This window comes from Neofelis nebulosa, chromosome 12 (genome assembly GCF_028018385.1).
Source record: "Neofelis nebulosa isolate mNeoNeb1 chromosome 12, mNeoNeb1.pri, whole genome shotgun sequence".
In the NCBI taxonomy this organism is placed as follows: Eukaryota; Metazoa; Chordata; class Mammalia; order Carnivora; family Felidae; genus Neofelis; species Neofelis nebulosa.
The window spans coordinates 6,285,888-6,312,813 of NC_080793.1; the positions used below are offsets into that span (position 1 = coordinate 6,285,888).

At 57.1% G+C, this 26,926-nt stretch overlaps 1 protein-coding gene across 1 annotated transcript in view; it reads right to left on the reverse strand.

The window, feature by feature from the left end:
* Window positions 1–26,926, reverse strand: part of HMCN2 (hemicentin 2) — a 145,772-nt gene that overhangs the window by 99,212 nt on the left and 19,634 nt on the right. Inside the window, 14 exon segments of the mRNA XM_058693812.1 lie at window positions 70–219; window positions 2,372–2,485; window positions 3,175–3,302; window positions 3,804–3,945; window positions 5,205–5,477; window positions 7,359–7,480; window positions 7,963–8,107; window positions 10,730–10,993; window positions 13,314–13,434; window positions 14,320–14,426; window positions 15,308–15,479; window positions 23,336–23,458; window positions 24,760–24,918; window positions 26,067–26,137. Of these exon segments, the coding sequence (XP_058549795.1) occupies window positions 70–219; window positions 2,372–2,485; window positions 3,175–3,302; window positions 3,804–3,945; window positions 5,205–5,477; window positions 7,359–7,480; window positions 7,963–8,107; window positions 10,730–10,993; window positions 13,314–13,434; window positions 14,320–14,426; window positions 15,308–15,479; window positions 23,336–23,458; window positions 24,760–24,918; window positions 26,067–26,137 (2,091 nt within the window).

Below are 26,926 nucleotides of genomic sequence, written 5' to 3' on the forward strand. Positions count from 1 at the left end.
TTCCCTCCTCCCCGCTCAGAGGCGCGGCAAAGGGGGGAGGGGCAGGTGGGGGCCAGCTGCAATACTCACATCCAACCTCCAGCCGGATTTCTGCAGAGGCATCGCCCATCTCGTTGACAGCTCGGCAGGTGTAGACGCCAGCATCCCTCTCCCGAGTTGCCGGGATCCGCAGCGTCCCAGAGCTGGAGCCCTCGGGGCCCAGAATCATTTCAAGACCCCCTGGACCAAAGATGGGAGAGCATATCTAATGGGGACAGAGTCTCAGTTTTCTAAGACGAACAGAGTTCTGGGAGTGGATGTTGGTGACGGGCATACAACGACACGCGTATAATTACAACTACCGAACCGCACCCCTAGCAAGGGTTAAGATGTCAAGTTTGTTATTTGTACGTTACAACCATTAAAGGCAAACTTTTTAAGTTGAAAAAAGCCTCCAGCCCTGCGGGGGGGGGGGGGCTTCCCTGAGCTCCTCCGTTGACCTCTGTAGAGGCCCAGCCTGTCCCCCTGCATTCAATGGGCTGAGCACCAACAAACTCCTTGCCTGGGTCTCCCCACTGGGTCCCCATCCTCCACCCCAGGTCTAGACCGACTGAGGTCTGGATCAGCTCTGGGGGCGCCCAGGGTCGCCCTGGGATGAGCACATCCCACCCACGGCTGCCTCTCTGAGGCCTCATCCCGGGCAGGCCTCCTGAAACCCACCCCGAGGCCTCCCTCATTTCTCCTGACTGTCGTCTGCACCCAGGCTCCTGACGGCTCCCCTGATTCTGCCCTACGTTCTAAATTCTATTTTCATTTTTTATTTTTACTGCGGTAAAATGCACATAAAACAAACAACTGCACTATCTCCAGCGTTCAGAGTATCCGATTCAGTGGCGTTAAGTACGTTCACATTATTGTGTATCTGTCTCCAGAACTTTCTTGAACTTTCTCGTCGTCCCAAACCGAAACTCCGCCCTCAGTAAACAGTGACTCCCCATCCCCCCACCCCGTTTTTCATTTCTTCAAATGAAAAAGATTTTTACTTGTGGCAAAAAAAAAAAAAAAAAAAACCACAACAAAATTGGGGGCGCCTGGGTGGCTCAGTCAGTTAAGCGTCCCACTTTTGATTTCGTCTCAGGTCATGATCTCACGGTTCCTGAGTTCGGGCCCCGCGTCGGGCTCTGTGCTGACAGTGCAGGGCCTGCTTGGGATGCTCTCTCTCTCCTTCTCTCTCTGCCCCTCCCCCACGCTCTTGCTCTCTCTTTCTTAACAATAAACTTAAAAACATTTTTTAAGGAACAACAAAATTTACCACCTTCACCATTTCCAAGAGCACAGTTCTACAGTGTCAACTATATTTACATTGTCGTACAACTGGAATTCCACTTCTCCTTAAGGCTGAATAATATTCCATCAAGAGATGCCCTTCTAAAGAGGGCTGGCCGGGCTCTCGGCCAGAACATGAGACGCGAGCACTGAATGAGGAGTCCCGACACCCCTGGCACCCACCAGGGGTGGCCTTGGACAAGTTCAAGTTCGAAGCTACTTCTGTCTGCCAGGACTCTGAGCTAATACCTCAGGTGCGTCCAGGTGGAAGAGGGCAATATGACTGAGAGGCTGACCCTTGAGAAGGAGCTAGTGTTCTGCTCCTGGCAAGACTGAGGCAGCAGCCCCAGGCCGGCGGCCCCTGCTGAAGGCTCGAGAACACCCCCGTTGGCCAAACTCTAGCCCAGCGTCTGGCACCAGGAAGACCCTCCGTGCCCATTAACTCAAAAGAGCCTCAGACAACCCTGGTCCTACGGCTCCCCATGTCTCGGGTAACTGCATCACTGTCACCATCTAAGGACACCGAGCCCAGCCCGGGTGCCAGGCTGGTCCTAAACACTATACACTGAATCCTTGCGCAACCAACCTGTCTGATCTCCCCCCATTTTCCAGATAAGGAAGCAGGCTCGGAGATGCCAAGTCACCGGCCCCTTTTTCACCCAGGGAGCCAGAATTCAAACCTGAGTCCACTCTCGTTTTGTTTCTTTTTTTTATGTTGTATTTATTTTTGAGAGACAGAGAGAGAGCAAACCAGGGGAGGGACAGAGAGAAAGAGAGAGAGAGGGAGACCCAGAATCCGAAGCAGGCTCCGGGCTCCGAGCTGTCAGCACAGAGCCCGACGCGGGGCTCGAACCCGTGGACCGCGAGATCATGACCTGAGCCGAAGCAGGACGCTGAATCGACTGAGCCACCCGGGCGCCCCAATGAATCTACTCTAAATCCCGTTGCTGGCCACTGAGCCGTGCGGATGCTGGGCTGGGTGGGGGGAGGGGGTGCCCCCCTGACCGTTCTGGAAAGCTGATCCCCCGGGGCCCCCGCGGGACAGTTCCACAGACCCCTCTCGTACCTCGGTACCAGACGACCCGGGGTGGGGGCACCCCAGACACCTCACACACCAGCACGGCCTCCTCCCCGACAGCAGCCAGCACCACGGCATTTACGGCAGAGACCGACGGCGGATCTGTGTGGGAACAGATGGGGAACTTGGGAGCAACCCACAGACCCCCTAGGGCGACAGGGCGGCTTTTCACAGTTTGGGGGGGGGTGCAGCGAGGAGAGAGAAGGACCTGGCCTCCCTGCCTCCTCCCCATCCCCCACCATCCGTCACCCCAGAAAGGTTTCTGACCCAGGATCTCAAATCAAAGCCAGTCCCGCCTGGAGCCACCCCACCCCTCAACACACATCGTTTCTTATTGAACTTGCCATCAAAGTGGAAACCCTACAAGGTCCTGAAATGCCCTAGGTGGGCTGCCCAGCCCTCCCTGAAGTCCCCCTCAATTCACTCCACACCAGCCTTCTCGCAGCCCCTTGAGCACCCCAGACTCCTGCCGACCTCAGGGCCTTTGCCTCACCGGGTCCCCGGGCTGGGAACACTGCTCCTATTCCCTTCTCTGGTAAGCATCACCTCCTCACCGAGGCCTTGGCCGGTCCCGTGTGTGACAGCCATCTCCCCCTCGCCCCACCCGCCTATCACCCTGCGCTGTGATCCCCCTCGAGTACCGTTAGCTGCCCGCATGCTTCTTTTGTGCCTGCCCACCAGAATATAAGTTCCACCTGGGCAGGGAGCGTGCGTTCAGTGCTGTATCCCCAGCTCAGTGAGTATCTATGGACGGGAAGGAGGAAGGGAGGGAGGGGGAGAGGCCCAGGTACCTGTATAATAGAGGGTGACCGTCTCCTCGTCTGTGCCAACCTCATTAGCGGCCCGGCAGCTGTAATTCCCAGCATCCTCTGGGGCCACTCCCTGAATGATCAGGGTTCCCTGGGCATCCACACGGATTCTGGAGTCACGCCATAAAATAACATGCTCAACGGGAGGGGGCTGATTAGGTGGGGTCACACAAAGATTAGGTGGGGATGACACAAAGTCACCCTCAGTAACAAACGAATTAATCCCATCACTAGCGACCGCCATTTCCTACTGACTGCTTGCTCTGTGCCTGGCGGTGCGCCCAGCACTTTACATAGATTGTCCTTTTTCATTCGTGAGGCTCAGAGAGGTAAAGCGACTCGCCCGAGGTCACACAGCCTGAAGGGCAGAGGCAGGATTCGAGCACAGGTCTGGTGGATTCTGGAACTACGGCTCTTGACCCCCCGGGCTCATACTGAGGCATCGTTATGTTTTCAAAGCGATCTCGCTGCCGAGTCTCAAATGATCCCAGGAAGAAGGCAGGGCGAATGCTACCCTCTCTTCCCAACCCCACTTAGAGGGAAGAAGATGGGGGCCCAGAGAGGTCCCCTGGGACCTCTAGTCCCAGAGTCCCTCGTCCTGGGGCCCTTACCTGCTGTCCTCTTGCAGAGCATGACCCTCACGGCTCCAGGAGATGTGGGGTGCGGGGTACCCCGAAGCTGAGCAGCGAATTCTCACCTCCACACCCTGGGAGAAGTGCTGGGACCGGGTGTGGATGCTGACCTGGGGAGCCTCTGCAGTTCAAAGAGTGGACAGGTGGTCAAGAGTCTGTCTGGGCAGCCGTGCTGTCCCAAGTGCCTCCACTCCATCCCCGAAGTCACAGATGGGCCAGACGTAGGAAGCAAAGGCCCCCCAAGGGCCCGAATCCCAGGGAGTGGCTTTCCTGGGAGCTGGGGTTGACCAGATAGCCACCCAGGCCACACGGGGAGGATTTTCCAAAGCTCTCCCTGGGGTTCTGGTCTGGGCTGAGCATCCTGGAGAGGTTTAGGGTGATAGGCAGATGCCAGGGCTGGGGGCAACGCCCATCTCCAGTGACCTTGAGGGGACGCCAAAGCCTGCCCAAGTACTGGCCCCAGACTTAGGTTCTGTTCACGGTACAACGGGCTTGTCAGACTCAAACAGACCTCACCAGGCCAACTCATCCGAAATAGGCAAGCAGGCCCCTCCCATGCCAGTGGCAGTCTCAACACACTCCAGGCAACCAGTCAGGAGTGGCTGGGACAAGAGAGGGCAGTTTTTCCAACACGTTCACTTTTACACTTGGGCAAACAGCATCCCAGAGAGAAGGATCTGGCTAAACCCTGGGTGGACCCGAGGCTACATCCGGGTCCTAAAACTCCAGGACGGGTGTTCTTTCCGCTGCCCCCCCCCCCGCCCCATCTGGCCAGGGCCACCCAGCCCCCGCCACGTGCTTCTGATCTCTGGACTTCCAGAAGTTTCCCGTAGCCCACTCCTCCCCCACATACGGCAATGGAGCTGACCCACGGCACGGGAGGTAAACAGGACACAACGAAACTGGCTTGGTCTACAGCAGTAGAGATTTAGGTTAGCTACCAGGATGAACTTTCCACGGCAAGAACTGCTATACCTAGGCTAGGAGGCTACACAATCTTTTTTCTCTGAAAACCCGGAAGACCCTAACGGGGCTGGCGCTGCCTGCTGGGGGTGGTGTCTGGGCAGAGGCGTGGATCGATGGGCTCTGGGGATAAGCACGAGGTAGTGAGGGGCGCCCGGGGGGCTCAGTTGGTTGAGCGTCCGACTCCGTCTCAGGTCGTGATCTCACCGTTCGTGGGTTCAAGCCCCACACTGGGCTCTGTGCTGTCAGCCCAGAGCCTGCTTCGGAGCCTCTGTCCCCCTCCCCGCCTCTGCCCCGCCCCGCTCGCGCCCTCTCTCTCAAAAATAAATAAAAACTTTGTTTTAAATCGTTTTTTAAAAAGCACCAGGTAGGGCGCAGAATCAGGAGGACACATCGCAGAGGCAGGAAGAGCCTCACCTCGCACCAGGAGCCACACGGACGCCCTTGTGACCCCATTGGCGTTGCTGGCCATGCACTGGTACCGTCCGCCATCGCTGGGGATGATGCCGCTGACCTCCAGGGACAGGTCGGCCAGCTGGGCGACTCTGCCCGTCGAGGCCGACAGGACCCGCCAGTCCCGGATCCACGTCAGGTTGTAGGGGACCTCACTCAGGACCTGGCAGGACAGGATGGCTGTCTCCCCCGGGGACACGGTCACGTTGGGGGCAGGAACCAGCTGCGGTGGGGGGTCTGAACGGATAAAAACAGAGGAGACTCTGAGAGGCTGACGCAGAGAAAGGACCATCCTGCCGGCCCCCGGGGGTGCCCTGACTCCAGAGCCCGGCACCGTATCCTTCAGGACGCGTGGGCCAGCAGAGGAGCCAAGTATCACGTGCTCGCCATCCCGGGGACGGCACCACCCCAGGGAGGGCCCGGCCCGCCCCCCGCTTCCCCCCCAGCATCACACACCCGGCGAGGGCTGCGTGGGGCGTGCGTGCCTTCCACACGACGGCCAAATGCAACATGTAACAAGCTCTGTGAGCAGTTACACCCTGTGAGCCAGTAATCCCACCCTGGGGAACAGAGCCTTGGAAATAACTCTCAAGAGGGAAAGAGTGATGAGTACAGAGCTATTCTCTGTACAAATAGCAGGGGCATCGTAACAGCCAAAATATACAACCGAGGCCAGTGCCCAAGAGGAGGGAAGAGCTAAGAGAACCACTCTCTTGATAGGAAAAGGGGAGAAGTGACAAGATCAGAGACTTGTCTAACCGGGGATGTGGGCCCAAGAACCTGCAGGAAAAAAGCCGGGTCCACACAAGCTACACGTGCCAGTGACCTGATGTCACAAAGAGCCTGTGAACGCCACAGTCCTGAAAAATGATATTGTAGAAGCCAGCCAGAAAAAATACCTGGGGGCCAATGAGAAAATCCAACTATGGCCAAATTAAACACCATTAAGGTATTACTGTTCATTTTATTAGGTGTGATCGTAGAATCTTTATTATATGGGAAAATCTACTTTTAAAAAAAAGAGAGTGATAAATACTGAAATGTCAGCATGCCTACAATTTAGTTTAAAATGGTTTAGCCAAGGGGCGCCTGGGTGGCTCTGTCGGCTAAGCATCTGACTCTTGATTTTGGCTTGGGTCATGATCTCACGGTTCACGCGTCAGGTTCCGTGCTGAGCGTGCAGCCTGCTTAAGAGTGTCTCTCTCTCTCTCTCTCTCTCTCTCTCTCTCTCTCTCTCTCTGTCTCCACCCTCCCCCACTCACACTCTCTCTCTCTCCCTCTCTCTCAAAATAAATACACATTAAAAAAGAGTTCAGCCAAAGAGCAAGAAAGCAAATATGGCCAAATTTGAGCGATTATTAAGTCTAAGGAATGGGTGTGCAAGTTTCCTTATACTCTTTCCCTTTTCCTGTCCTCATCGTTTATAAAAAGTAAAACCACTAATTCATGCCACAGAAACATGTTTGCAGACACGTTATATTGTTAGATGATAAAAAACCAGGTTGTCACATGCATACGTCTGTATAATATATATAACACTATCCCAGTTTTCTTAAAATGCACACACAGATAAAGGTCTAAGAGGGAGTAAATCAAAATGTTACGGAGGTCGTCTCTAGAATGAGACTGCAGGTTATCCAGATCGAAGCATAGCAAGTCTGTGGGATTAGAGGCTGCAGACTGGCTAATCTTTCCATGTTCCTTGGGCTTTTAAGGCAGTTTAGATTCCTGATTTAAAAACGCAAAGCCAAGGTCATTTTGAGATGGTCCGTGTCATCAGCAACCTTCCTGAGCCGGTTGGGGCCATCCCGGCAGGGACCTGGAGGCATTAAGGGAGGGGGACTTCCAGATGGGCAGTGGCCCCCGAAAGGGCCTGGGGGAGGAGGGCATGACCCTGGCTGCGTTTCTCAGCCTCCTTCCCGTCTAAGATCCACGGGCTGTTCCTGGGTGACCGCCCAAATGGGGTGCCAGGTGGCAGTGTGGGCAGCAGGGCCTGGGTGACGGCAGCTGGCTGGCACGCTCTCCCACAGATGGAGACAACCCTGGGGATAAAACCCTAGAGGGAAAAATCCGGAGGGGGTGGGGAGGGGAGACGGGGATGGGCCGGAAAGGACAGACCTGTGACAAGAATCTGGGCCTTTGCTCGTCCGGTCCCAGCCCGGCTGACCGCCGTGCACTCATACGTCCCTTCCTCGGTCTTAGAAGCCCGTGGGATCTCCCAGCTGCTGTTTCCCGACACCCTGTGAACACAGAGCAGCTGGAGACACACAATAACGCTGACCCCCGCCAGGGCCCCCCAGCCTTGTCCCGCCCCGGAACCCTGCCCAGAGGGGACAAATCCTCTTGGAGGCTTGGTAAGGAGGGGCAAGGCAGCCGAGGACGTGCCAACTCTACATGCTGGGTGACTCTGAGCGAGTCCCTTTCCCTCTCTGAGCTCTGGGCTTTCATCCACGACGGGGAGGGTCTCGGAGGGTCCTTCCCACCCTGACCCCACGGGCCCGGGCCCTGCATGGGAATGTTCCGGAAGCTCAGCAAGCCCACAGCTCCTCCGCAGGGTGACGATCCAGCGGTGGTGGGAGATCTGGGGACCACCCTCCCCCCCATCCCTGGCCGTGCTGGGAGATGCCCAGGACACTATGACCGAGATCAAGGTCCTTCTCCTGCCACCCACATCCCTCGGACCCCTGGGGCTGGGGACACAGAGCAGACAGCACCCACTCACTGAAAGTGCCTCTCCTCGCCCAGCCTGGCTCCGTTCCGCCGCAGCTGTAGTCTGAAGGGGAGGGTGCTGTGTACAGAGCAGGAGACCAGCAGGGGCTGGTCCAGGTAACCATGGATCCTAGGGGGCATGCTGACCAGGGGGGCACCTGCAGGCAAGGTCCGGCACTCAGGATTCCTCCCCACCCGCCCTGCCACAGCCTGCCAACGCAGAGACCACAGGGATGAGCCAGGAGGCCAGGATTCAACCCACAGCCCCACCATTTGGGGGTCACCAAGAGCGGGGTCACCTTACCCCCCGTAAGCTCAGTTCCCACCTCTGTAAAATGGGCTTAATCCTGACACCGATGTCACCACGCTCTCTGGGGAGCTGGTGAGAGGCGGTGCATGGAAAGCACTTGGCATGTCCACAAGGCACGGCAGGCCCCCTCAGGACGAGCCGGCATCGTTTCCACGGTTTCTAAGAAGACCAGCCAAGACAGACGGGTCTGTGCAACCACCTTCTCCACTGTCCTGGACGTAGACGTTGCACCAGCCCTGAGAAACCTGATAAAATGCTCCCCGGACCGGGCTCTCCAAGCTTCCAGACCTCTCATCCGCCTGGAGGGTCGGTTTTACCCGAGGATGTTGGAAGAAAGCCTTTTTTATTTAAAAATAAGTGAAGCTGAAGCATGGCTGTGAATGCAAAGTTCACACGCATTTTTGAGATAAGAGACTTCAATGAAATCCCACAGTTTGTGATGAGCCCCGTGGGGCCCCTGAGAGACACCCCCCCCCCCCAACCGCCCCCACCGCCTGACCCTGGTCCTGGGATGACACATTCTCTTTCCTTGGCCATTAGAATCACTCCAGTGGGAAAGTCTGAGAACGCCCCCCCGCGGGGTCAGTCACAGCTGTCAGTGCCTCACTGGGTGATCGCGGGCGTGTGCTCAACTCTTCTCCTGCCCTCCCCCGCATCCCCACCAGAGATGCTCCTTGGGTGAGACAATGCACCAGACGTCCTCCGAGCCCAGAGCTGGGGGTGGGAGGGCAGCAGGTGACATCATACTACAGGCTCCCTGCCACATCCCAGGGGAGAGGGATGTCAGACCATCTAGCCACGTCCTCAGCTGTGTGCAAAGCAGCCACCGCTCACCCACACACACTGGAATCCTCGGCAAGGCCAGCCCAGGCTCTGTCTTCCATGAGCTGAATGGGCCCAGGGACCATGGCCCAGTCCTCACTACCTGCTCCAAACCCAGAGCCTCCTACTCTAATCCCAACTCCCAGCCTCCCGACCCATCAAGTGGGGAAGGAAGCAAAACACCAAACCACCTCCCTTCTCCCTGCCCTGCCAACACACACATACTCTCTCTCTCTCTCTCTCTCTCTCTCTCATCTAGTCCTGAGATGAAGACCAAAATCCAGAGAGAAATCCAAACTCTTCGACTCATCTGCAAGAACAGGACAGAGAGAAACAGGCTATTATTGCCCCTGCTGAAACTCCCTCCTGAAAATTCCTCCTTGGAGTTATAAAAGCCAAGGGAGGAGGGGCCCAGGGACCACAGCAGGGGAGTGGAGGTCAGGAGGCTGAGAGACGGGGTCCCCAACCTCCCTACCCTGCCCTAACCTACCCTACTCGGATCCTCAAAGTCCCCCACCTCACCCTAGTGCCCTCTCTGCATCCCTATTTGGAGTAGACAGAGGAGTCTGTCCCTTGTTAAGAGATCCCCAGCAAAGAAGATGTTGGATATCAGTGGCATCCACCTCTGTGAGCTCCCCACCCAGGCCACGGCCACGGGAAAGGGGGGAGTGGGCAGGAGGAGGGAACAAAGCCCAGGAAGGAAGCTGATGACCAGTGAACTCAGATACCCCATGCTAGGACCAGAGGCAGAGCTAGAAAGCCAAAGACTCAGCCCTGCCCTCTGGGAGCTTCTGAGCCGCATGTGAGACCTCAGGGACACAAGGAAACAAGCAAAAAGACATACATGTAGGAACCAACACAACATGACCAAAGATAGGACCACAAAATGACCCGTGCCTACAAAGACATAACACTAACAGCAGCTGCCACTCTGGAGGGCCCAAGTCCACAATGCCCACATCATGGGCACAGCCTCAGAGCACCCAAGAGCTGTCTCGTGATGTGTATTAGCTTATGGAACCCTCAGGGCAACCCTGTGAGATGGGTAGCCTCAGCTTCTCCATCTATAAGATGGGGACACATCTCAGAAGCACTCAATGAGCTAATGTATGGCAGGTGCTTGGTTCAGGATTATCTCATGAGAAGTGCTCAAAATGGTGACTAGCTTAGTATTCCCATGATTAGGATTATGGAAGAGCAGACCCATACTCGCTGCCCTGCCCACTGCTGTGTCTACAACGCCTAGCACCATGACTGACACAGAATGCATGTTGGATGGACATTTGGATAGAGGCACGCATGCATGAGTGGATGGGTGGATGGATATTTGGATGGATGGATGCATGGATGAGTGGGTGGATGGATGGATAGGAAGATGAATGGATGGATGTTTGGGTCAATGAAGGGTGGGTGGAGAGACGAATGCGTGAGTGGATGCATGGGTAGATGGGCAGATGGATGGCTTTGTACTAAATCCCCGACTGATTGCTACATCTGAACCATCCCAGTATTTAGCATAACGCATTGCAGAGTTTCCTGCTCATAGAAGTTTAATTTTCTAATATCACGCAATCAGGGAAGGCTTCCAGGAAGAAGTGAGTCTCCAAGTGAGCCGGGGCGCTGGGGGTGACGAGCGCTACTCACTCACCTGGGACCACCCCACTGTAGGAAACTCCAGAGACACGGAGAAGGGGATTCCCCTCGTGGTCTTTGCCCTTCACCTTGAGGTAGAAGCGCTCCTGGGGGGCGTGGAAGGGCGGCCCGCCCCAGAGCTGATGGGCGGAGCCATTGGAGAGGGGCTGCATGGGCAAAGTCAGGAGGGGCTGCCCCGAGCTGCGTGAGAGCTCCACGGAGTCCAGGTGGCCGGGTGCCTGCAGGCCTGTGGAGTTGATGACCAGGGAGATGGGCACCCCTGCAGAGGGAAGGGTGAGGAAGAAGATGTTGGCTCCTTGATCCTCCCCAAGCAGGGGCCCTCAGACCATAGTCAGGGACCCAGCTTGCTTGGCCCTCCTCGCGGCCCCCTCACCTCTTTGCTGTGCCAACTAATGCTGGGGGGTGGATAAGCAGAGGGGGCCTGCTACTGTCCGTGGTCCTGAAACGCCACTGTCCACCCACACCACAGCTTCCCACGGCTGCATCACCTTCCACTCTGCAGACTCGGGCTCTCATGGAGTAGAACTGGGAGGGGGCATTTCTCTCCACCACCACCCTCCCCCCGTTAACTCTGGCGTGGGCTGTCATCGGGCAGGCTCTGGGACCAGCCGAGGTGAGACACGCGCTAGTTTGGGAACGCTGACTCCTGCCTATCCTCTCTCTCCCCGCGGTCCACTTTCCTTTGATTTTCTTTTCTGTCTTATTAGCCACGGGCTTTTCACCCTGTTCCAGAAAAGACAGAGCTGGAGCTGGGTTTCTGAATTCCCTTAGTTGATTTGGGAACTTCGCTCGGGTCTTTCCCTTTTCAGGCAATGATTACTGTGTTTTTTCTCAGAGATCACAAACCAGGGAACAGAGGGTGTGGTTGGATAAAAATCTGAATGCCTTAACATTTTTGAAGAAGCGTGGAGAACAATCTGGAAAGGGCACATCAAAATCTGGAAGTCCGGATTCCTTGGAAAAATAACGTGTGTCGGCACTGGGCTCCGTTCACATGTGGCAACAATCAGCCAAAGGCAGGTAGCTGCTGTCCTCTGTATTTGGGCAGTTGCTGTCCAGCTATAGCCATGGCCTCCAGACTCCCGGATGCCCCAGCACTGAAGCCAAGTGCCAACCACTTCTCATTTGCAATTGCCCTGCTGTTTCTCTCTCCCTTTTTTTTTTTTTTAATTTTTTTTCAACGTTTTTAATTTATTTTTGGGACAGAGAGAGACAGAGCATGAATGGGGGAGGGGCAGAGAGAGGGAGACACAGAATCGGAAACAGGCTCCAGGCTCCGAGCCATCAGCCCAGAGCCTGACGTGGGGCTCGAACTCACGGACCGCGAGATCGTGACCTGGCTGAAGTCGGACGCTTAACCGACTGCGCCACCCAGGCGCCCCTCTCTCCCTTTTTTTTAAAAAAACTTTCTTGGAAACCACATCTTTATCAAAAGCAGAAACCCAAGAAGGTCCCAAAAAGGTCCCAAGAAGGTCCCCTTCACTCTCTTCCACTGGGGACTGGTCCTGGCGACCCTTCAGTTTTCAATCCCCACTCACGTGCTGCATTTAGGAGTTCTTTTCTCTCCTGGCTCTAGAATGGGAACCAAGCTTCCCTGCCTCCCCCCTTCCTGACGCTGGAAAAACAAACCTGAAATGAGCAAGCAGCCCCCTTTCGCTTTGGAGATGGTCCTCGCACAGAACCAATAAGGGCTGACAACGATGACAAAAGTTAGAGCAAACCCACGCTCAAAAGCTCTAAGGATCTTGTATGCACCGTGTTGGTCATTAGTCAGTGGTCCGAGTTGACCAGACCTGGTCTAGATCCCTCCCCTTCTCTCTTCTGAGCTGGTCCCAGCAAAGTCCTCTGATGGCCCCACGGTGAGGGACCATACTTCCCAAACTATACACTGGGACCCCTGATCTGGCCACCAGATGGTACTTTCTGGCATGGAGCTCTGACAACCCGAGCCAAGAGCCCCTGCCTGCTCTGGAGCCCTCCTCCTCCAGATGGAGCCACGATGGGACACACAGGCAACCCCAGATCCCAGGGGGTGGCTTCTCATCAGAAAACCGACCCTGTGCCTCCAACTCCAACATCCCCCTGGGCTCTCAACCTCCATCAGCCTCCGGAACATCGGAATGTCCACCAGGACATTCATTCCTCTGGAGTAAGATACTGTTCTCCTTTTCAAGTAAGCTAACAACTGACTAGCACCTGCTAGTTTCTTGGACTAGCCTGCTGTTCCGTGGAAAACCGAAGAAGCTCTAGACGGACAAGTCCGGACAAAGAAAAAAGAGAAAGTGTGGACTGAGTAGTAAGGGGGACAGCCAAAGGTCCTGGGGGCCTTTGGGGGCAGGGAGTGCGTTCTAAAGGTAAATGGTCACGGTGTCACCTGGGCGGGGACCAGTGGAGAGGGTGCTGGCCCTGGGCTCGGTTCACTGTGGTCTGAGAGAATGGCTCAAGCCAGCCTCTTCTGGGTACATTGCAGTCACACACTCATAGCCTGCCCCCCAAGGCTCCCCGATTCCCAAAGGCAAGCCCCAGGCAGATCTTCAGAAGGCAGATCTGCATCGTCCCCAGGGTCTGGAGCACCATACCTTGTAGGGGCCACTCAATGGTGTGGTTGAGGTCCAGAGAGGGCTGGGTGGAGAAGCCGGCTCGGAAGTCGATGTTGCTGACGCCTGTGATCCTCACCGAATGGCGACCGCTGCTATAGACCTAGCACAGGCCCCGGCCCACGTCACCAGGGCATCCGCCTCCGGTGCCCCAGCACCGGGACAGACACGTGGGCAACTTACCTACTCCCTGGGGGCCCAGCACGACGCTCCCCAAATGAAACAGAAGAAGCCTCAGCTACGGTAGTGTCCTGAGTGGGACCCCTGAGGCTGTTCTGCCCTTCTGGCCTCCCCCCCACCCAACACCTGCAGCTCCGTCTGTCCCCCTACAGGTCTAAGCCCTGCCTTGCCTTCCCCACTGGCATTAGAGCTCTTGGCTCAAAGCCACTCAGAGTTTGAAGGGCAGGAGTCAATGCTGCCCCCTCCCCTGCAGCACCCACGCCCAGCCCAGGGCCTGGAGCCTAGCAGGTGCCTCACAAACGTTTGTCCAGTCAGCAGGAGCTCACATCCCTCCAAGGCAGCAGCCTCCCCCATCCCAGGACACTCTGCCGGGGGCCCAACCTACCCCAAGTCCCTGGCCTCCAGCACCTTGCAGATTAGAGTGGGCCCTGCTCCCCCTGCCAGCCCTTGTCCCTCTGAGCCATCCTTCGCCCCAAGGTCACCCTTGCTTCTTTCGTTCATTCTTCACAGGATAGGTTTCTGAACCCCAAGCCGGCTCAGTCACCCACCTCTGGACCCTCAAATCACTTCTCCAACTTTCTTAAAAGTTCCCTAACTAACCCCAAACCACTCTACTTCCTCTCACTGGTGCAAAGCAGAATACTCCTCCTCTGTTCTGGACCCTTTGCTTCCACTGATACGCCCACCTCGCCACCCATGTTCCAGCCCTCAGCCTCCCAGGGCCCCAAGGCTCTCGGGACAGGCAGGAGGGAGACAGTGTCTCAGCTCGGTGAAACTGGTCCCCTCCCTGGGCACCAGGGCCCTGTACCTTGATGGACCACAGCCCAGGATGCTCAGGCTTGAACGCCACGACCTTGGCGGAGTCAGGGATGCTGAGGAGCACGTTGAGGCCCTCGTCCTTCTGCAGGATCCTCCCTGTGGAACGCCCAAGGGTTTCTGTCCCCACATCTGTCCTGACTGTGACAGAGGCCCCATTCTGCCAGGAACCCATGGTCTTTCCAACCACCAGCCTCAGCCTTCCCAGAGAAAGTGACAAAGGCCTTAGGCGGTGCTCGGGCCTTTGCCTCATTCTACACTCCAGCCTCATCCACCCCCGGGTGTGGGCCATACACCTCGCCTCCAGACCTGGGGACCCAGGACATCCTCGGAGCTCCATGAGGCCAGGTGGCTGGGTCCAAATCACACCGACCCTGGGTGACCTGGACAAATCACTCCACCTCCCAGAGCCCCAGCTTCCCATCTCGGTGACATGCCACCAATTCTTGCCCCGACTGGTCTGCTAGCCCACCGTAGGGACCCACTGAGAGAATACGGGTAAGACTCCATGTGAACCTTGCATCCCAGGGACCGTCATTACTCTTGGAGAGAGAGAGAGAGACTGAGAGAAAGAGAGCCCAAGCACGTGAGAGAGGGCGCACTCAGGAGAGGGGCACATGGAGAGACAGAGAGAATGTGAAGCTGAATGCGGAGCCCGACGTGGGGCTCGATCTCACAGCCGTGAGATGGTGACCTGAGTGAAATCCAGAGTCAGATGCTTAAGGGACTGAGCCACCCAGGCGCCCCCAGGACTGTCGTGGTTTTAATTCCCCTCCCTTGGCTGCCAACAGCCTCCCTGCTTCCTCGCTCACCATGGGCACCCCCTCTGCCCTCCACTTGGCACCCCCCCACCCTCCTTATTCCCAGAGCCTTGTGTCCAAACCCATTGCCACCCCGGGTCTCTCTCTTTGTCCCACCCCGGACTCCCAGCTCAGTCTTGGGGCCAAAGCAGAGGCCGGCCAGTCCTAGGGTGCACATACCCAGCGGGTCGCGGACTTCGATCTTGGGACCCGGACCGCTCAGGGAGACGGTGACCTCCTTCAGGCTGGGGTCAAAGGGAATCCTCCACGTGTGCTCGCCCTCCTCCTTGTGGTCCGTGGACAGCAGGTGCACCTTGGAGGCCTGGATCGCTGACTCTACCCACGTCAGCACCTGGGAGGCAGGTTATGAGAAGCTGATGCCAGCAGAGGTGCCTGTGGTCCCGCTTGTGTCTGACCCACTGGAGGCAGGTCTCTAACAGGTCGCAGCAGAATCCAGTCCCCCACCCTGGGTTTCAGGCAGCGTATAGGCTTGCCAGGTCACCCAGTCCCCCCACACTCCCACCGCTCTACAAGAGGGCCAGTTCACACATCATTACCCTCCTGGCCCGTCGGCTGGGAGATGTAACGCCTGAACTGAGGCAGCTCAGAGGGAATGGCCAATTTCTATGGCACCCACCACTTCCTCCAGGAAGCCTTCCTGATGCCTCCTACCCACAGATGAACGCTGGAGATCTGGACTCTCCCCCAGAGCAATGTAATTCACTGTCACCCCCCAAGGGGCCTCAGGCCACATTCCTGCCAGGGTAGCACACTCTCTAAGCAGACCGAGAGGGTCTGCTGCAAAGTTGGAGTCTCCTCCTGATTCATTTCACAATATTGAGAAATCCTAAGTCCCTGGTTTCTAGAAGTGCTTATTCATTCTAAAATCTTAAGTGTTTTGGACAGGTCCCACTGAAAAGCAGGCAACAGGCGAGGACTCCTCCACCCAGGTACACATTTAAAGTATGATTTTGTGGGCGGGGGGGTTCTCAAAGACCCCCCCCCCCCATGCATGCACAGACCCCATGTCAGCAACCCCGGATCCAGTCTAAGTCATCTCACAGAGCACAAAATTGTTGAGTTTCTCCAAATCCTGACCACGATCTTCAAGACCCCGTGTCCTGTCCTAGGATTTAGGCAGCTGTCCAACCCGACTCAAGGTCAGCGTGCCCCTGACTCTCCCCACGCTTATAGGGTTGAACCCCCGGGCCTCCCTAGGCAGCTCCCCCCACACACGCTGTTCTCTGACAGAAATGACCTGCCCCTTCTTTATCAACCCACTCCTGGCTACATTCATGCCCGTCTCCCCTCTTGGCCTGGGAGCCCCAGGAGGGCAGAGACCCTCCGCCGTGCCCCGAGCTCAACGTCTGGCACAGACAGGGTACTCGGGAAGCATGTGCTCACGGTGTGTGGTCCGACGGGGCACGCACCTCCTGACCAGGGCCACCAGATTCACCTGGCAGTCACCTGACTCAGCTCCATCCCGGTCCCTGCCTTTGTAGCAGCCACATCCCACAGTTCCCAGTAAGAAAACCAGGCAAGAGGACTCGGAGGGGGCCTCCCCCGTCCCCCCGCCGGCCCCGGGCCAAGTGACTTTAAGGTTTTCACGGGAGGCTTCTTGAACTAAACAAAATGAAACAGGAACTTCACTGTCCAACAAATTAGCACCATAGACGCAGAGAGAAAAGAGCTCCCGTTGGCTAAATCTGGGGCAACTTGAACCCCTAAAAGAATAATGACTTTAATCAACTGAAACACATTGAACTATAGAATCTGTGTGCCCCGGGGCGCCCGCGTGGCTCATTCGGTTCAGCGTCTGCCTCTTGATTTTCGGCTCAGTTCATGATCTCACAGTTCATGAGATCGAGCCCCGCGTTGGGCTCTGCACGGACATCGTGGAGTCGGCTTGGGATTCGCTCTCTCTTGCTCTCTCTCCGCCTCTCCCCAACTTGTGCACGCTCGCGCTCTCTCTCTCTCTCTCAAAATAAATAAATTTTAAAGAATCTGTGTGCCCATAATACTCAAAGAAAAGCGAAATTCAAAACAATAAAACCTCATTTGCCACCAATGAAAGCAACCTGCTAATTAAAGTCGAAGAACTAAGTGCGATCCCTGCCTTTTCCATAGGCACTGTGCCTCAAAAAACCAAGCCATCCCTTTGGAGAAGCCAAAGCTCTTTTTTCAGGGAAGAATGCCCACTAATAAATGTGAACGAGATGATGCAATGAGGAAATCATCATTTTGCAACCCTTAATGAAATCATTGTTTCAGGCAAGCATCCTCCACGGACGCCACAACCATCAGAAGGAAGGCGGGTGGGGAACGGGACGTCCATGTGGAGCCCCAGCATTTACCCCACAGACCACTTGAGTCATAAGGGGAAAAATGCGGCCCTACAATGCACCGAGAGCTGGCTGTCACCACCTTCACCAGGAATCAAACTATCATCAGGAAGAGCGGGACAATCAGACGTTACTTACCTCCCGGGGCAATGCAACAGAAAATACACACAGCACCAACCATGAAATATTCCTGCCAGAAATGCTGGCTTCCATTAATCAGCCACTGAGAGCTAACTGGCAGGTTAGGGGAAATACGGGGGGGGTGAGGGAACAAATTAATGACACCATAAGGAAACAATCAGATGAATCCGTAACACGGGATCCTGTACAGCCGATGCCTCTCCAGCAAGTTAGTGGCATTAAAAAAAGGGTAGACTGTTCCAGATGGAAGCGGACGTAACAGACACAAGTGAATGAAATGCACAGCCCCTGATTAAATCCTGATTTGACAAAACGTGTTACCGAAGACATTTTGAGGACAATTAGGGAAACTGAATATGAACTTGGCATCGGATGATACCAGCAGAATACTATTCGTTTTATTAGAGGGTATCGTGGGCTGTGTCCAAGGTCATATATATATATTTTTTAAAAAAACCCACCCATGACTATTTGCGGATAAGGTGTCACGGTTCAACAAAAGGCATAGAAAGAGACAGAGCAGGCAGGGTAAACATGTTAGGTGCTGAATCTAGTTGGGACATAGGTTCTTTTTTGTTTGTTTCAAGTTTTGGTTTAAATTCTGGTTCGTGGGGCGCCTGGGTGGCTCAGTCGGTTAAGCGACCGAATTCAGCTCAGGTGATGATCTCATGGTCTGTGAGTTCGAGCCCCGCGTCGGGCTCTGTGCTGACGGCTCAGAGCCTGGAGCCTGTTTCAGATTCTGTGTCTCCCTCTCTCTCTGACCCTCCCCTGTTCATGCTCTGTCTCTCTCTGTCTCAAAAATAAATAAACATTAAAAAAAAAAAATTAAAAAAATAAAATAAATTCTGGTTCGTTAACACATCGTGCAACACTGGTTTCAGGAACAGAATTTAGTGATTCATCACTCACGTACAACACCCAGTGCTCCTCCCCACAAGTGTCCTCCCCAGTTCCCATCCCCCATTTAGCCCCTCCCCCACCCCCACCCGCCTCCCTGCACCAACCCTCAGTTTGTTCTCCGCAGTTAAGAGTCTGTCTTCTGGTTTGCCTCCCTCCCTCTTTTTCTTCCTTCTATCTTCTTCTGACTTTTCTTTATCTTTAACATCTTTCATGATATTTTTTTTTTAAGAAAAAGTCCTTGAAAAAGAACAAGTATGCCATGACTTGAATCTATACCCCCAGGCAACCACAGGGGTACCCTGGTGCTCGCCAATTCTGATCAATCTAATCAAACCTGATCAATCGCCAATCAAATCTAATCTGGAAGTAGCTTCCTGGGATACTGTGTGACAAAAGTCGAAACCGCATTGGGCTTCAGTGAGAAGATGTTCTGTGATTGATGAGTCATGTCTGCTGGGATACGGGGTCCGAAAGCGGGTCTCGTGTGCTACATGTTGGCCAACCTTGCTCTGCATCAGAATCCTACTGTGCGATTGCTGGCGAGAGAGAAAAGGGAAAGAAGGGAATTGGAAGAAAGTGCCCGAGATTTAAAAAGTGAATACATTTTGTCCAGACTGAGCTGGAACATCTACACGTTGCAGCTGGATTTCAGTTACTACAGGATACGAATCCCAGGTTCCGAAAACTCACTTCTCTGTATACTTGGAGGTCCCTCTTTCTTCTGTTTCGCCCAGCTTTCTTTCTTTTTTTCTTCAATTTGATTTGTTTTGAGAGAGACAGAGAGAGCTTGAGCAGGGGAGGGGCAGAAAGAGAAAGAGAGAGAGAGAGAGAGAGAGAGAGAGAGAGAGAGAGAATCCCAAGCAGGCTCCACACAGTCAGTGCTCAGAGCCTGAGGCAGGGGTTGAACCCACGAAAAGGTGAGATCATGACCTGAGCCGAAATGCGGATGCTTAACCGACTGAGGCACCCAGGCGCCCGCTCGTCTAGCTTTCTAAGTAATGTTTCCCTTGAAAAGGTTCTGAGCACACACAGGGGCTGGCGGGAGGAAGCGGCAGTCGAGGCTCCCATCTGGAGAGGCGGACAGAAGCCAGCGAGGTGAGGCAGCTACTGCCACAGCTCCGGGACCACTGTCGTCTTCCCCCGGGGCCGGGCCTTGTCAGGGGTCAGGAAGAAATCACAACCGAGCAAAGCTGCCTGGAGGCCGTGGCTGCACCAGCTGACAATTACCCAGAGAAATCACACGCACTGTGGCGTTGCAACTGTCACTATGAGCTTGTTCTAGGATGACGGAGGGACGGTGCCCAGGAGTTCAGGCTACCGACCGGCAGAGAAGGCTCAGACTGAGCTCAGTGCCAGGGACCCCACCAGGCGGCGGCGTGCCCACGGGGTCTGCCCTAAGCCCGTCACCACCAGGGCGCTGCCCTCAGCCAGCCCGGATCCCCTGTGCGTCCAGGCCTGTGGACAGGCTTCCTGGACCCTACAATCCCCCCAGGGCTCCAAGAGGAATCTGGGGAGCCCTCGGAGCAGAGTGCCTTCATCAAGCCAGCTCAATGTTTATCTGGCGAAGACAATGGCTTCCAGATGTTAGCGGGACCGGGGGCCCGCGAGCCTGTGCTGCAATGGGGCTCATCTCTCTGTCACCGATGGGGAAAGAAGGAAAGAATCTGGAGCTGCTACCCTGGCCAGATGGCTGCCGCTGGGCCTTTCACGGCAGATAAATCATCCCCTGGGGCCCCTCCCCCAGACGCCTGACAGCCAGGCCGGCCAAGGAGGCCGAGCAGGGAGGCCAGAGGGCCTACAGGGCCCGAGAGCCGCAGAGCAGAGAGCTGGGACCGGACCGTGGAGCCTGGGTCAGGAAGCCCGGCAGGCAGTGATGGAGAGAGGGCACCAGCCCCTGCCAGCTGGGCGCCACCGCTGGGCGCTCGGGTCCTGAGAACCTTTTCCGAGAGAGCCCTTACTCTCCAGGGGGGTGTGCCGGAGCCTGGCATGGGTTCTGGGCTCCACCCCAAAGCAGGGGGCTGGAGCCACAGCCGTCACGAACTCTCACCAAGGGCTTCTGGGTGCCTGTCGGGACAGCGCCCCCGTCTCACCGGGAAGGGGCTCTCAAAAACCCAGCCGTGCACAGGGGGAAACGGAGGCCCAGAGAGGTTAAGGACTGAGTTCGGGTCACACGGCAGGCAGGTGGCAGGGCTGGGGTCCGAAGCCGGCACACGGCCCTAAACCTCCACCGGGCTGCCCTCTCCGGGAAGAGTCCGGGATGAAGTCATCTCTGGGGCCGGTGCCTCCTGATCTGTTAACTGGAACCACCTGGTCAGAGCTCCCCTTCTCCCCTGCACCCCACACTTACTGCCTTAGAAGGTGGCTCGCCTTTCTCCTAGCTGAGAAATGTGCAGAATCTGGGCGATCTGTCACGTTTGTGCGGGCTGGGCCAGTGCTAACAGGGGCAGGGTCTGGGCCCCCAGAATGGACTTCCCAGGACCAGAGAAAGCTTCAGAATGAGGGGCTTTGCCCAGCAATTCCGGCCCACTCTGCCAGGGCTGGTGACCGTACACTGAACTGGGCGGGGGTGGGGGGCTCTGTGCCAGGGCGAGGGGGGCCTTGGACCTAGCTCGGCCGAGACCAGAAATGCACACCCCCAAGGGGCCATGATGCCCGCCTCCCCCGTCCACTGAAGGCTGGCAAAAGCTCCGAACTGACCCCGCCAGGGGGAGAGGATCCTCCCCTTGCTTTAACTACCCTGGAATCCCATAGGGCCAACCCCACAACCGGAAGAAAGTAAAGGCTCAGAAGCACCGAGACCGGACCTGGATGGATTCTGTCTCTGCGCCCGGCACCTGAAGCTGTGCGCGGTGAGCGTAGCAGGTGCACGGTCAGCGAAGGGAAGAGAGATTACAGAACGTGTCGCTCCTGCCACATGGGACGTACCTTGGGAAGGTGAAGGGGCTAACGACACAGGCAATAATTTAGGGACTCCCGCAACTTCTGAGGAGTCATTCTCTCAGCTGGAGCTCCCCCCTGGCTTGGGCAAAGACACCGTTCCCTCTCCCGGGTGCCCCGGCCGCTTTCTCAGGCTTGCCGAATGTCTGGGCACATCTGGAATGACGCAGCTCTGTGGCCAGGAAGGAGGAGGATCCAGGCCGCTACCCAGAGGCAGCCAATGCTGGGCCACCGGAGGTCCCACCAAGTGAGACACCTACCGCCGAGTCAGGCTCCCACAACAGAAGGCTGGGTACTATGGCCAGGAGCCAGCGGAGTCGCCCCAACTTCCCCGCCTCGAGAGAGAGCACAGGAGAGCCCGGCCCCACACACCCGGGCAGGGCTGTCCTCCGCCACCCTGCCCGGCACCGCACTGCCTGATTAGCCGCTGACAAGCACCCAGCTCCCGCCCAAATAGGTCTCCCCCCAGACAAGGACCCAGCCATCCCTCCACTCTTCAATGCCTCCCAACCCTCACTTGGGCGGCTCAGCGCCAGAGGAGGTGCACATGCCAAGGAATAAAGTCCAATGTGTCGCGGAGAGCCATAAACGCCATCTGTCAACAGGGAGTTAAGGCACGCTAATCTAAACACGGCCCCGGAGAGCATAAATACAGAACACAAAAAAAACCCTCTCCTGGAGGCTACAGCAGGGCTGGCTGGGGCCAGGGCCTGCCTCACACACACAATCTCTCTTGCCTTCCTCCTCCCAGGGCCTCGGGCGCAAGGGACCCCGCATGTGTCCACCCACCGGCTATTTACTGAGCACCTGCTCCACACTGGGGGCTGCATAAGGTGCCGGGGATATGGCAGCAGACGGGACCTGGGATACAGGACCCGTAAGGGCCGGGCTGTCAGGGAGCTCACAGCCTAGTGGCGTTCATTAAGTAACAAGAAGGGAAATCAAGGGAGGTCTCCCAAGAGGACAGCATGTCAGCTAAGACCGGGAAAATGAGGAGCCAGGGGAGGAGACATGGGAAAAACGAGCCGCATGAGCAAAGGCCCTGGGGTAGAAAGACGCGGGGCACTGAAGAAACAGCAGAGGCCAGTGGGGTGGCAGCAGTGAGCAAAAGGGGAGAACGCGGGCCACGGGGTTGCATAAGGGCCCCGACCTTCTCCAGGGGGCAAACAGGAGAGGCTCATTGGTCAGATGAGGGAGATGGAAACGGACATTCTTATTCTTTCCAGGGACGCAGTTGTGAACATTTATGAGCATGTCACTGGAAGGATCCCTCTGGCTCCTGAAAGGGAGCGGGCAGACGCGCAGGGAGAGGGAAAGAAGGGCAAGTTCTGAGCGGCCAATGGGGCCTGGAGGAGAGGAAGGGCAGGCACCCAGTTCAAGAACACGGCGAGGGTACAGACGCCAGGTCACTGACAACCCTGCATCTCAGGACACAGGACCAAGCAAGCGCCTGCCTGCTCGTTCCCCGGTAGGACTCTCTGCCCCAGCAACACAGCCTGAATCGGACGCCCCCTGCCCCCCACCCACTCCTCTACCCGCCCCTGGGTTCCCCGACTCTGCGGAGAAGCTCACCCCGTACCCCCCCCAACTGTTGGCAAATTTTGCTAGGTCCATCTTGCCAGCCCGGACCACCTGTGGGACCCAGGGTGCTTCTTCGAGCTCCAGCCTCTTTACCTGCGAAATCGGGAAGTCTGCGGCACCTGCCTTTGGGGTGGGGGCGGGGGTGGGGGGGCGGGTAGAGGGTGGGGGGCTGGCGAGAGGACCTCATACAGCCCGGAGCACAGCACTCACTGTGCTGGCCACAGGGGGAGCACTGCTCACGGGTGGCACAGCTACCTGACCACCAAGCCCAGCCGCCCAGGGGCGAGGACGGTCAGGGAAGGCTCACCTCGGTCACCTGCTGCTTGTCCAGGTGGAACACCTGCCCGGAGCTGGTGGCGGCGATGTCCTCGTAAGCCAGGTAGCCGGGGTGAGTGCGGTCACCACAGTCCCCCGTCAGCACAAAGACCACCTGGAAGAGGGACACACAGGTGGCTTCCCTGGCCACCTTCTTCAGGTGTGACTGGAGTGGCAGGGCCAGAACCAGGGAGGAGGGGCCTGGGCCGAGCCCCTTCCTCTCCGGGCTCAGCGGATGCGACTGTAGAATGGGAATGATGAGAGCGCCCACCCCAGGGGATCGGGACCGACCCAGGTCAAGGGTGTGGTACAGGGCCAGGCATACTAGGTGCCTCAATACATGGGAGCCATTATTTTTTTAATGTTTATTTTTTGAGAGAGAGGAAGAGAGAGAGGGAGTGTGTGAACAAGAGGGAGAGGGAGACGCAGAATCCGACACAGGCTCCGGGCTCCAAGCTGTCAGCACAGAGCCCGACGCGGGGCTCGAACCCACGAACCGTGAGATCGTGACCTGAGCCGAAGTCAGATGCTTACCCGACTGAGCCACGGGGAGCCATTATTGAATCTACAACAAGGAAGGGGATGGAAATCGGCTGGCCCCGAGCAGTAGCCCCTGGAGGCCACACACTTAGAAAAACCGTGGGTTCTAAGGTTGAGTGTTTGACTTCGGCTCAGGTCACGATCTCACGGTTCGTGGGTTCGAGCCCCGCGTCGGGCTCTGTGCTGACAGCTCGGAGCCCGGAGCCTGCTTCGGATTCTGTGTCTCCCTCTCTCTCTGCCCCTCCCCTGCTTACTCTCTCTCTCTCTCTCTCTCTCTCTCTCTCTCAAAAATACATAAACATTAAAAAAATTTAAAAGAAAAAAAAAAAAAGAAGAAGAACCTTGGAGAATGGCGTTTGTTCTAGATGGGAGACCAGAGAAGCTGTCCCAGCTCTCGAGAGCTTCACCCGAGGAGGTCACACGGTCAGACGGCCCTTCTCCCGTCCCGTGCACACCCTCCCCCAGCCCTGGCTGTGAACACAAGAAGCAAAAACCCCAGCAGAGAGTCCAGACCTTGAGGCACTGGGAAGAGGGCGCCTCGCTCTGCGGAGACGGGAGCAGAGGCGACGCCAGGAAGAAGACGGATCGCACAGACTCTGACAGGGCGCGAGGGGAGCCGGGGGTGGCGTGGTCTTTATCAAGAGTGAGCCTCGCCAGGCGGCGGGAGCCCCGGCGGGCGGGGGGGCCCAGAGCATGAGAACACACTTGGACTTCACCAGACCGGCTCGGCCTCCAGGGCTGGCGGGGACCCTGGAAGAGAAGCTCCCGCCCTCCGCTCGGCAGGTGGGGGCCTGGGCTGCCTGCGCTGGGGACCCCAGCTTCCTCAGGACCCCCCTGGGGCCCCCACGCTCGAGCTCCCCGGGCCGGTCCACTCACCTGCGACTGTTTCAGCTGCAGAAGCCGCAGGACGTCCTCCTTCTTGTGGTAGTCCTTGGCACGGGCGTCCGTGAAGACGTAGACAAAGGAGCCGGGGTTGGCCACCTCCACAGCAGCCTTGATGGCTCCCACACTCATCTCTGGGCAGTCACCGCCTCCCTGCGGGGCAGGGGTGTGTCAGGGGCCGCCCCCCACCTCCTCCAGGTGGGGCCCACCCAGGTAGACCTCTGACACCGACGGGGGGGGGGGGGGAAGGGGGGGGCCAGAGGGGGGCAATCCCCTCTGTCCGGCCTCTGTCCCCGCCCAGCTGTGGGTGAGGCCTGGCCACGGCACACGCCTTCCCTGACACAAGGTCACACCCAACCTGCTTTAGACGAGTGGTGCCACCTGCTCGCTCGCTCACCCACGCAAGAGTGGGGTCCCTCCCGTGGGGGCCTGCTCTAAGCGCTAACAAGCACGACATGATTCTTTAATTACCACTGCGGTGAGTGATGCAGGATGGAGAGGAGGGAGGGGAGCCCCGGGACGTCTAACAGACGCCCCAAAGAAGCCACGTGTTGGCCAAGGCTTGGACGACGGAGGGTACAGGGGGCAGCCAGGAGAGAGAGAGGTGGGCGTTGGGCAGAGGACGCCATTCTCAGCCAGCCCTCCCCCCGAATCCCCTCTGCCCCGGAATCAGTCCCAAACCAACCAACACCGGCTCCCGCCCTCCCGGCCCACGGACGGGAGCTCCGCGAGAAGGGAGCGTGTCCTGCCTCGACAGCTTTGCACACGCAGCAACGGGGTCGCTTTCCAGTAACGCATCTCTCCCGGGACCGTTCATCCGACCCACAAGCGCTTCCCGTCCCCTCCAGGCGCTGGGCCCCGTTCTGAGTCCTGGGGGACCCGGTGGTGAGCCAGATATGTGGGGCCCCTGCCTTCAGGAAGCTGCCGTCCCCAGCGGCGGGAGGCGGGGAAGGACAGATGCTTGACCAAGGTGCTCAGAGGATGCGAGGAGACCCCTCGCATCCTCCTTCAGCTACCGCTTCGTCCGTTCACTGAATAATAAGCACCTACTACGTGCCAGGCACAGGGACTCCTGTCGGTACTTGGTTCACCGAATAAAGGAAGGAACCCCGAGAAGTACAGATTCTCCGGGACCCCCCAGCTGGGGTGCAGGCCCCCGGCACTGTTGGGAGGCAGGTGATGGCGGTTCAGGGAGCCGCCATCTTGGCCACCGGGTAGGGTAAAGACCTTGGCCTCTGCATGGACTGGGAAGGACGGCAGGAGGCGGGGGATGGGTGGCAGCCAGGGGCAGGGCGGCCCACCTGCACATAGAGTTCTCTCAGCTCTCTCTGAAACACCGCCGGGTCTGCCGTGAGGATCACCGGGCCAATATCTGCAGGGAAAAGAGAGAGAGGCCCGGGTGGGCTTGGATTCCCAGACGTAGCGCCTCCGTGGGGTGGGGGAACAGTTACAAGATGTGCCACCAGGGGGAAAGGGGGTGAAGCCTGGGCCCCAGAGACACCCCCCCCCCCCCCACCAAAGGGAGAGAGGCTTCCAGGCCTGCCAGGATCTGACCTGGAAGGGAGGTCAGGCTACTCAGCCCCCTGCCCTGCTCCAAACCAGACCAGAACTCCAGGGGAGCACAGAGGCGAAACGGAGGGCAACCCCCGCCCTGCTCAACCTCAAAACCACAGTCCCTAATCTTTTCTGAACACGGCCGTCTCTATTCACCATCAGTGGGAAAGGAATTCTGGAAAGACGAAGGAACAGAGAGCTGTCCAACGCCAGGCTGATGAACAAGAATGAAATCTTCCAGAAACTCCATCCATTTATTAGCTCATTTAAATTTTTTTAACGTGGGGCGCCTGGGTGGCTCAGTCGGCCAAGCAGCCGACTTCGGCTCAGGTCACGATCTCGCGGTCCGTGGGTTCGAGGCCCGCGTCCGGCTCTGTGCTGACGGCTCAGAGCCTGGAGCCTATTTCATTCTGTGTCTCCCTCTCTCTCTGACCCTCCCCCGTTCATGCTCTGTCTCTCTCTGTCTCAAAAATAAATAAACGTTAAAAAAAAATTTTTTTTAACGTTTATTTATTTTTGAGAAACAGAGACAGAGAACGAGCAGGGGAGGAACAGAGAGAGAGGGAGACACAGAATCAGAAGCAGGCTCCAGGCTCGGAGCCGTCAG